Source organism: Tupaia chinensis, unplaced genomic scaffold, assembly GCF_000334495.1.
Source record: "Tupaia chinensis unplaced genomic scaffold, TupChi_1.0 Scaffold000594_1, whole genome shotgun sequence".
NCBI lineage: Eukaryota > Metazoa > Chordata > Mammalia > Scandentia > Tupaiidae > Tupaia > Tupaia belangeri.
Window position 1 is genome coordinate 1889397 of NW_006160110.1, and position 12080 is coordinate 1901476.

At 38.1% G+C, this 12080-nt stretch overlaps 1 protein-coding gene across 1 annotated transcript in view; it reads right to left on the minus strand.

The window, feature by feature from the left end:
• Positions 1–12080, minus strand: part of SMAD4 (SMAD family member 4) — a 52978-nt gene that overhangs the window by 39452 nt on the left and 1446 nt on the right. Inside the window, 3 exon segments of the mRNA XM_006158395.3 lie at positions 2681–2710; positions 3152–3326; positions 4149–4524. Of these exon segments, the coding sequence (XP_006158457.1) occupies positions 2681–2710; positions 3152–3326; positions 4149–4397 (454 nt within the window). The 5' untranslated portion in view covers positions 4398–4524.

Genomic DNA, 12080 nt, shown 5'->3' on the forward strand with positions numbered 1-12080 from the left:
TTGTTTTTTTTTTTTTTTTTTTTTTTTTTTTTTTTTCAAAAGAAACCCTGGAAGGAAACACCAGAAACTAATAAAAGTGATTACCTGAGGTAGGGGGGAATGGGGGCAGGGGTGGGAGCACTTCTTTTCACTGTATACCTTTTTATAGTATTTTGTTTTATGGACCATGTGTTGCCTATTCAAAAAAATAAAATTAAAAAAACATATAGTATATATTTTTTAAAGTCCAGAAAAATAGACACCAAACTGTTAAGTATTTCTCTTTATGGGGTAGCATTCAACAAATTCACTAACTAACAATTATTTATTGAGCATCTATATTCCAGATACTAGTACTTAGATATATCAATACTTGGGATATATCTAGTTCTAGTACTTGGGATATATTAATAAATAAAACAAATATCCCTGCTCTCATGGAGCATATAGCCTTTTATAATAATTTTCTATTGTTTAGACAGCTAATAGTGAATATACTTTACCCCTGCTCCTAGCTCTCTAATCTTGGTCATGCTTACCGACTTCTCTAGGCATGTAGGAGTATTGTGAGAATGACAACAAAATATACGTAAATCATTTAGCTCAGTACATGACACACAATGAGTACTCAGGAAGTGTTAACTGTTATTATTTAAATATACTTTTAGTGTAGTCACATATATACATGACATCTTAAAATATTCTATGAGAGGTAAAGAATGTACGCTCTACAGGTGACAAAAAAAGCTGAAGTCACTGGGCCTACCCTAGGTCTGTGTTCTTTATCACCACCAGCAGGCAGGCCGCAGCATGTGTCAGATAAATACTGTCACTCTCTTATTTTCCCTAACTTTTTCTTTCCTCCACTAGACTATGAGTTATCTATAGTGCAGAAACGTACCTTATTTATCTTAGTGTCCCTGGAACCTAACAGAGTACCATACAATGTATGGTCTTTTGCTAAAACAGAATACACAGATCAATGTGGTCATGGAACGTTTTATTAAAGAAATGAAATAGACTGGAAATGATTACCACAAGATCCTAACCAAAAATGAAGGGATTGTTCTATTTTCTTAACTTTCGGTTGGGACCAGCAGTTGGCATAATGGCTATGTCGCTAGACTCCCATGTAGTTGACTGTGGTTTGAGTCCCGGATCCGGTGGCTTCAACTCACGCCAGGCGCGTGTGTGTGCGTGCCCAAGATGCCAAAAGGAGAATGGAAAAGTGATTGTAGTGTGGCCATCCCCCCTGAAGAGGGATTTCTCGCCTTCCACCTCTCTGTCTCTTTCTGTCTTTCTGGCGAGTGCACGCGCCCTATAGCAAAAACTTCTCAAGAACAAACAAACAAAAACTTTCAGTCATCTGGCCATGAATTATTTCTTTGCCCAAACGGAGACAGAGCTGTGATAAAGACCTGTTGTTTTCTGATAAAATAAGCCACGGAAGACTGCCTTTCATAACCACCACTAGAGGGATCCACAGGCTAAATACAGCCCTACAGTCACTAAAGAGAAACTACCATCCCTTCTGTAAACTACCCCACAAGGAAATTCTGACAGTTATCACTCACTGCAGTATCCCAACGACTAATACTACACAAAATGCTTTAATTCTACAAAAATATGGATGTAGAAAAAGATCTTTCAAAGAAAGTGACATTATCAAAGAGACAAGGCTTTATAACCGTTATCTTACAGCTGCCAGACAACCACAACTGCTCACATCACCCACCCACACTTCTCAGAGACCTACTGATCATTAAAAGGTAGCACAAGGCACTGGAGTCTCTCTCTATTATTAGTGACATGGAAGAAAAAAGTAGAGAATAAGAACAAGTAGACTTGTATGATTTTCCTAAATTTTGTTTAAAGTTACATGATATATCTGACCCACCTCTAAGATTCTGCAACCAAAAAAAAGATGTCATGCTATTAATTTCCCTCTAGAACAAGAACATATCTTGGTAAGATAATAGTGTTTCTTTATCTGAGTTTTCCCACAAATTAGCTCTTACAAAAATCTTAGTTCCTTAACAAGTTCTAAGTAAGAGAATTCAAGATTTATAGATTTCTATTCTCAAATATTACACTGAAAACAAAAACACACACCTACAATTGTATTTCCTCACTCAAAACACTTCCTTTTTAAAAATAGGATTAGATCAGCTATAATCAGCATATAAAGTAGCCTTATTTTTTCCTCAACATGTAAGAAGACTGAAAAAATTACTAATACACATAATTTTAAGTCACTTTCAACATTATCGTTCATAAAATAAGCTAAGCTGAAATGATGAAAAACTAGAATATTGATATTTTAAAAGAATAAGTATACATGTTGCAAATTACCAAATAGTATGGGTACTTACAACCATTTAAACTGGCTCTGTGAAATTTTCTGCCAAAACAACCAATTTTTAATCAATTTGGAAACTACCCCTCTTAAGTATTTATGTTTCTGGTGCATTTTTTTTTAGAGTATTTTAGTTTATAATGGCAGTTTATAGCCAAAGAGCCAGGAGCTGATTTAAATACCATTTTCAATGCTCATATAAGCCAAAAATATATATACATTTCTAAAGCATTAAGTTTTCTCTCATTAAAGTTACCTGGCACCCACACAAACTAATTCAAGGTCAACAAAAATAAAGAAAAAATTTTTTTCTTAAAAGAAATAGTTACAAGAAACATTACCTACCAGTACTCTGCAGTGTTAATCCTGAGAGATCTTAATTTTTTTAAAGAGAAAAAAAGAAACATTTATCATTACCATGAAAATATATTCAATTATATTTAAAATTACAGAATGTAAATTTTAGCCAGGGATTACAAAACTTCATAAACATTTCAATTCAAAAATAGTATAAATGCTACCTAAATTTGTAAACTAAGCATTCACCTCTATAATACTTGCCATTTTATTTTTCAAAAACAGTGCTCTAAATAGGCAAAATATCAGTTATATATACTTGGTTTCAGTAGTTGAAATATAAGTTTGCTTTCAATTTCAAATTTAAATACTTAGTATTTCATTTAAAAGTCTGATTTCTTAACCTTATTTAAAGTCAAAGACTATCTCCAAATTTATAATTTATAGTTTAAAAAAATTGAAACACTATTGTGATCTTTTCTCTTTATGCTTCTAAGAATAAAAGCAAAGTCTATTTACCAATTCCAGGTGATACAACTCGTTCATAATGATATGGATTCACACAGACACTATCACATTTTAAATCAAATGCATACTGACAGTATTTAACATGTTTTAGTTCATTTTTGTGAAGATCAGGCCACCTCCAGAGGCGGGCATAGATCACATGAGGAAATCCTTTCCTACCAGCCACCTAGGAAAAAGAAATGACATTTACTGAGCATCAGTTATGTGTCAGACATATGTAGAAAACACTGTCTTTGTTGTAATTTAATCCTCATAATTCTGCAAAGTCAGTATCAAAATTTCCATGGCCATTCCCCCTGGGGAGGGAGTGGGAAACAGATTTCTCACTTTCTCTCTCATTGTCTCTGACAAGCACACTCGCCCTATGGCAAAAAAAAAAAAAAAAAAAAAATTAAAAAGATATGTCTTTTATACATTCTTCTATACATTCCTATATGCATACTGGTATAGGATGCATAGTAGCTGAAGAAATGGAGCAAGCACTGAATTATTCTATAATAGCTCAGAAGAGGGTCCAGCAGAAGGCATAGTGATTATGTTGCTGGACTCCCATGCAATGGACTATGGCTTAAGTCTTAGAGCTGGCAGCTTAAAACTCACACTGGGCGTGCGTGCCCAAAATCCCAAGAGGAGAAAGGATTGCAGCATGGCCACAATTTCTCGGTCTCTGTCTCCCTGGTGAGTGCACATACCCTATAGCAAAAATCTCTCTTAAAAAAAAAAAAAAAAAAAACTCACAGCAGATATGCATGGATGCACAAGATCCCAAGAGAAAAATGGAAAAGAGATTGTGACATGGTCATCGCCCCTGGGGAGTAAGTTCTCACATTCCCTCTCACTGTCTCTGTCTCCTTCTTTGGCTAGTGCAAATGCCCTATGGCAAAAACCTCTAAAAGAGGGGGCAAAAAAAGTAGTTCAGGAGAAACTTAAGAATTTTTTCTAATCTGCCATTACAGAAGGCAGAACAAAATTCTAGTGTAAGACTAACCTGAAGTCTTCCATCCAATGTTCTCTGTATAGTAACGCATTTACTAGGATGAGCTCCATTTGTAGTTATGGCTGTTATTAAAGAATCCAACTCATCTTTTTTCTCCTTCAACTTCTTTACCAAACTTTCAATTGCTCTTTTTGCAAATGTTTCACTCTCTCCACCTTGTCTATGGCACATCAAACTATGTACAATGCTCAGACAGGCATCATTGCTTGTTGGTGTATTTGTAATAGACATATTGTCCATTTGTTCAAGATTTTTCTTTTAAATCGAATGTTTCCAATTTCCGGAGCAATTTTGACTTTCTGGATACAGTTAAAATCAATGGCTAACGTTCAAGAAAAATTGTTAGACATGTGGTATTCAGGATAACCTAAAAAAATAAAAGAGAAAGACACAGACATGAGAATACATTTCACAAAGCAGAACCAATTGCTTGAGAAAAGACAAAATTACACTAGTTAAGTCAATACAAATAATTAAAGTTTGATATTTAGAGTTTACAATTACTTAAATAAAATTTGCTGGTCTTGACATTTCAAAAATACTAAAGTTAGTTTGGGACTAGCAGCTGGCAAGATGGCTAGATCTCTGGACTCCCATGTAGTCAACCGTGGTTCGAGTCCCAGACCCAGGGCTTAAACTCACGCTGGGCACATGTGTGTGCATGCCCAAGATCTTGAGAGGAGAATGGAGGAGAAGGGATTGCTGCATGGCCATCCCTCCTAGGGGATGATTTCCTGCTTTCTGTCTCTCTCTTTTTGGCAAGCGCACGCACCCTATAGCAAAACCTCTCAAAAAAAAAGAAAGAAAAAAAGAAAAGAAAGAAAGAAAGAAAAATACTAAAGTTAGGCCTTCTCATGATTACAGATGCATTTTTTGGGGGGAGAGGTATTTTTTTTTTTTTTGCTGTAGGGTGCGTGCGCTCGCAGAGATTGACAGAGAGACAGAAAGTGAGAAATCACCTCCCAGGGGGGATGGTAACGCAGCAATCCCTTCTCCTCCATTCTCCTTTCGGGATCTTGGGCATGCACGCACACACGCCCAGCGTGAGTTTAAGCCACCAGGTCCAGGACTCGAACAACAGTCGACTACGTGGGAGTCCAGCAACATAGCCATTACACTAACTGCTGGTCCCATTACAGATGCATTCTCAATCAAGTCTTGTTGACCAGTTACTACTAGTACTCTTGGCAATTCTACCCAAGACTAATGAAAACTTAAGCCCACACAAAAACTTGTATATGAGTGTTCACAGAGGAACTGTTCATAATGGACAAAAAGTAGATACAACCCAAATGTCCATCAACTGACAAATGTATATATAAAATAGGCATACCATACAATGGTATATATCCAGTCATAAAAAAAGAATGAAGTATAATATATGCTTCAAGATGGATAGGCCTTGAAAACATGTCACATGAAAAATGTCACTTACAAAATGTCACTTATATAATCCTATTTATATGAAATATCCAAAACAGAAGAATCTATGAAGATAGAAAGTAGATCAGAGATTGTCAAGGGGAAAACAGAATGACTGTTAATAAAAATGGGGTTTCTTCTGGGGAATAACGAAATATAAAATTGATAGTGACAATTTCTCAACTTTGTGACTAAAGTAAAAACCAATGAACTATATACTCTAAAAGAGTGAATTATATATCAATAAAGCTGTTATTTAAAAAAGCGAACAGACCACTAAATTTCTCTTTTTTTCCTTTATTCATAATGGAGTGTGAGACAAAAGCTCTTTTTTTAAATTTTTTTATTTTAATTTTTTATATAAATTCAATCATATTATTTAGCTTACAAAGTGAACAATTCAGTATGTGTGTGAACATTTCTCCCCAGTCCAGTTGATCAGAGTATCTTCCACCAATAACACCACACCTCCCCATCCCGTCAATGCTCTCTCTCCGTATCCCTCTTCCAAATGTCCTTCCTTAGGTCCTTCTTCTCCACATACTCCACTTCTGGCACTAACCCCCATCTCTTGTGTTTGTACAACCTTAGGTCAGTCAGTTTCAGTTATAGAGTGCAGTCACTCGGTATATACTAAGTGGGGACATACAGTGTCTCTCCTTCATAACCTGGCTTGCTTCACTAAGCAGTAAATCTTCCATATTCTTCCACTTTTTGTCAAAAGCCAGGGTTTTGCTGTTTTTTCTTATGGCTGAATAGTATTCCACAGAGTATATGTGCCACAGTTTTCCATTCATCCGTACGGGGGCATTTGGGTTGGTTCCATGTCTTAGCAATCGTGAATAGTGCTGCAATAAATATCGATGTGCAAGCATTTTTCCAATGAAGAATTCTTCTGTCCTGGGTAGATACCGAGGAGTAGGATTGCTGGGTCATATGGTAGTTCTATTTGTAGATTTTTGAAGAATCTCCAAATTGTTCTCCATAATGGCTGGACCAATTTACATTCCCATCAGCAGTGTAAAAAAGTACCGCTTTCACCACACCCCCGCCAACAGTTATCATTTTTTGTTTTTTTAATCTTAGACATTCTGACCGGGGTTAGGTGGTATCTCAGTGTTGTTTTGATCTGCATTTCCCTTATGATGAGGGATGTGGCTCTCTCCATAGAGTCTGATCAGGCCATGATTCCCTTCCTCCATCCTCCAGCCCATAGGATCTTAGGCACTCACTCACAGTGCCCAGTATGTTTCAGGCTGACAGTCTAAGGATTTGAGGTACGATCACCATGTGATCAGGCTTTTCTTTTTTTAAAAAATTATTTACTGAATATTTTTACTCATCATTTATTTTAATCTGACCAGAGAGACACAGAGAGACAGCGAGAGAGAGAGAGAGGGAGGGAAAGTGAGAAAGCAAGCCACCAGGTTCAGGACTCGAACTGTGGTCAGCTGTATGGGAGTCAAGTGCCCTTAACACCATGCCACCTGCCAGCCCCAGGGTCTAGCGCCCTTAACCACCATGCCACCGGCCAGCCCCAGAGATCGGGCTTTTCTTGAGCAGTCCATTACCACTGCTCCATAGAGCTGGCCTTAGACCACTGAATTTCTCAAGATTTTACATGTAAAAGCAACAGAGTAAAAAGAAATTAAAATAGAAAGAAATTAATATTAATGAAGAATGCATTCAACATATCTTGATGTCAGAAGAGACCTCAAGAACCCAAATATAATAGGAAAAAGCCATCAACCTAAGCATACTGAAAATTAAACAAAATTTAGAACATGCACTCTATATGTTGGGCTATTGTTTTGTTTTTACTTTCTTTTGCTATTTGCTTGAATCTTTAATGTCCCTTCTACCCCAAAATTAATAAAATTATTCTTCTACCAAAATCTGTTCTGAAATTAATTTGTTAAAGCATCAATTCCACTTAGTTATCCAATTTTAGAAAACTTAGCACTTGGCAAATAATCTTCTTTTGCTATGTTTGGGCACATGTATGGCACTGGCCAAAGAGACAGACAGGGAGAAAAAGAGAACTCACTCCCCAGGGTGGATGGCCTTGCCACAATCCCTTCTCCATTATTCTCTCAAGATTTTTACATACACATGCACACAAGCCCAGCAAGATTTTCTTCCTTTTTTTCTTTTTAAATAATTATTTACTTTTACTTTTTTTTTTTTAATTTGCTATAGGGCACTTGTGCTCACCAGTGAAAGACAGAGAGAGAGAGAATAAGGAAGCAAGCCACTAGGTCCAGGACTCGAACCATGGTAGACCATATAGAGTCCAGCACCTTACCCGCTATGCCACCTGCTGGCCCCATCCTGGCATGATTTTCAAGCTGCCAGGTCTGAGACTACTGGAACTGGGAATTGCCATGTGGGATCCAGCCACTTTAACTTCCACACTACCTGATGACCCTCATCTTTTTTTTTTTTTAAGGTTCTTACCACAGGACACATTAGCTAGCTAGAGACAGAGGGAAGGAAAATGAGAAATCACTCCCCAGGGAAGATGGCCATGTTGCATTCCCTTCCCTATTCTCCTTCTGGGATTTTAGGCATGCATGCACACATGCCCGGCATGATTTTCAAGTCACTGGGTCTGGGATTCAGACCACAGTGAGTCATTCATCTTAATCATCACTCCTTTGCTGGCCCCCAAATCCCATTTTGGTAACAATTTATATCATCCCCTCAGCTATACTGAAACAAAATTCTAACCTACTTACACATACTTTTAAAAATTTAACAATGCCCTAAGTGTAACACACACACACACACACACACACACACCACACACACACACACAGGATAAATTTACTCAGCACATTTAATTTTAGAGAGTATTTTAATTAATTTGGTTGTCTGGCTTTGTAGTCCATGGATTAGCTATTATGGCCACAGTGAACATTAAATAGCAGCTAGTGATTAATAGCAACGTTAGAGGAAAAACACACAATAAGGAAACATAGGAACAAACCTCTGTTCCTTTTGCTGATGCCTCTTCCCAGTACCCCTCACCATGACTTTGTCTAGCAGCTGTGTATGTTAGCAGCTTTCAAATAGACAAGTAGGTCTGACTTCTTTACTAAACTCTTCCAAAACTCAGAATATCTAAAATTGTTATATAGCCCCTTTTAAATCTTCTTTAACCTTTCTTTTTAAAATCTTTATCATTTAATTTGTTCTTTAAATCTTTTTTTTTTTTTTTAAGTTTTTTGATGGTGAAAGACATAAGGGGAAAGTGAGAAATCACCCCCCGGGGGGCTCTTCCATTCTTCTCTAGAGATTTTGGGTTCATGCACCATATGCAATTTTCAAGGATCGGGTCCAGAACTTGAACTGTGGTTGGCCACATGGGAGTCCAGCATCTTAAACACTGTCCCACCTGCTGCCTCTTATTATTTCAATCTTTATTCTTCATTATTCAGTGCCATACAGCACTTGCGCTCACTAGAGACAGTAAGAGCCAAAGTGAGAAAGTGAGAAATCACTTCCCAGGGGAATGGCCATGCTGCAATCCCTTCTTCTCCATTCTCCCCTCAGGATGTTGGGCACATACACACACATACACCTGGTATGATATTCAAGTTGCCAGGTCCAGAACTGGAACCACGGTTGGCTATGTGGGAGTCCAGCACCTTAACCAGTACACCACCTGCTGGCACCAGTATTACAGTTCTTTGGATCCTCCACCTGCAACCTCCACCTGTCTTGAAATTAGACGTGTTAAAGGCTTTCTCAGCCTTGACACTAATGACATTTTGAGCCCGGTAATTTTTTGCTTTGGGGGCTTCCCTGTACATTGCAGGACATTGGGCATCAGCCCTGGATTCTACCCACTAAATGCCCAATAATACTCTGCCTGTCATCTCCCCCTTCCAGTTATGATTGTTAAAAATGTCTCCAGATATTACCAAATGTCCCCTCAGGGATAAAGGTGCCCCAATTAAGAACTACTGGCATGGCCATGTGACTTTGGCCAATTAAATGTAAGCAGAAGTGATAACCTTTAGAAGACACTACATAAGTTGTCCTCTCCCTTTCCCTGCTATTAAGGACATAGAGGTGGAGCTTTATTCAGTCTAATTCCTGAGACAGTAGTGAGCAGTACCCCCAGTTGATGAACACGTTACTTAGGCAGAAAATGAACCTTTGTTTAAAGCTATTGTTAATTTGGGAGTTGATCGTTACTGCAACTTAGCTTATCCTCTCCCGACTGGTAGGTCATATCAAGACTTAATTTACCTATGGGCTTTCCATGTTCCCTCATTTTTATACCCAAATCACTTTAATATCTACCTCTTTCAGTATTTACGAGTGTGCTAATAACTTCAGGTCATCTGCCTCAGCAGCACTCAGTGGAGTAAGTAGTACTCTTAAGGGGTATTGTGAAATTTCATTTTGGTGGGTGGAAGCCAGGGACATCATCCTGTAATGCCAGAGACAGTGAAGAATAATTCTGCATCCCAGAAGACTTTCAAATGTCCCAGAAATTCATGTAGGAGGAATACATAATTAACTTAGAACTTAACTCCATCTTAATATATACTGTTTTCCAGGAACTGAATTCTTAAGTGTATCCTTTTTTTCTAGGTTTTTACCATAGGGTGTGTGCACTCACCAGAGAAAGAGAGACAAAGATGAAAAGTGAGAAATCACCCTCTAGGGGACAGCCACACTGCAATCCCTTTTCCTCCATTCTCGTCTTAGGATTCTGGGAATGCACGCACATGTACCCAGTGTGACTTTAAAGCTGCCAGGTCTGGGACTCTTAACAGCAGTCAGTCATGTGCGAGTCCCGTGTCTTAACCACCATGCCATCTACTGGCCTCCATCTTAAGTTTCTTTTTTTTTTTTTTTTTTTTTTTTTGAGAGAGAGAGAGATTTTTGGATTTTTGTTATAGGGCACATACACTCGCTCAAGACAGATAGAAAGCTAAAAATCATCCCCTCAAGGGTGATTCTCCTCTCAGGATTTAGGGTATGCACACACACATGCCCAGTTGTGAGTTTCAAGTCACTGGGTCTGGCATTCAAATGTAGGCTGAACCTACATCAAGTCCATGGTCCTAACCACTATGGTACTTGCTGACTCCAAGTTTAATTGAGGTTGTTTTGTTTGGAGCTTTACCAAGGGTTCACCATTTGGGAAAATCCATATCAATAACTGCAGTGCCATTGTGCTATTTAAGTTGTCAGTGTTAATACCTATCTCAGAAGGTCTGAAATTACAGCAGTCATATTTATGATTCTACATATAAATGTAGACATTAAACTTTATTATACATTCTAAGCTAAATGATATGCCTGAGCATTTATATATTGAAATACCCCTTTTACATATTAATCTTTTTCTTCTACTTGCATGGTGGTTAAGGTGCTGGACTCCCACATGGCTGACCATGGTTTGAATCCCAGACCTGGTGGCTTATTTTCTCACTTTCCCTCTCTCACTCTCATCAGATTAAAAAATAATTATTTTATTTATTTCCACTTGTTGTTATTATTTTTTAATTGACCGGACAGACAGAGACAGACAGAAAGGGAAAGCAAGAAAGCAAGCTGCCAGATCTGGGACTCAAACAGCAGTCAGCCACAGGGAATCCAGCACTTTTAACCACAATGTCACCTGCCGGTCCCAATAAAACAATTCTTAAAAAACTATGTATTGGCTGGCAGGTGACGTGGCAGTTGAAGGTGTTGGACTCCCACATAGCTAACCACAGTTCAAGTCCCAGGCCTGGAGGCTTGCTTTCTCACTTTCTCCTTCCCTCTCACTCTGTACCTCTTTGGTCAAATTTTAAAAATAAAGTAAAATAATTCTTAAAAAAAAAAAAGTATGTATCAAAAAACTTTCTTTATTCACAATTTAGAGCATTCAAGGGGGATGAGAACACCTGACAGAGAAAGAAAATCTAGTGTGTGGTTACACCATGACCCCTTTCTTCCAGTGCTCCAACCCTCAGATTTGAGGCATTCAAGCATGTGCCCAGCGTGTTTCAGGCTGACTGGGCTGGAGATTGAGCACAAAGTCGCCATGGGGAATCTGGCTTCTCTTGAGTGATGCATTACCATTGTATCATAGAGCTGGTCCTTTTCTTTCTGTTGCATTTAGGACACTGTTACATTTTTTAAAATATGTGTAAGTAGGTTAGAATTTTGTTTCAATATAGCTGGGGGGGAGGAAATAAAAAGTTATCTGTTAAAAAAAGGGATATTGATCTCATGGTCAAGAACCACTTTCTAACTATGTGCCACTTGTCTTGGTATCTGTAGTGCTTTGCACATGACAGTGTGTGTTGAGCTGGTCAATTTATGGTTCACATATTTTTCCCCCTTTATGAGAAGGAGTTGGCAAGATGAAGAAGAAACAGAGAGAGACAGGGATAGCTATATTTTTTAAAGAACTGGGAACCAGCAGTTAGCATAATGGCTATGTCGCTGGACTCCCACGTAGTCGACTTCGGTTCGGGTCCCAGACCCGGAGGG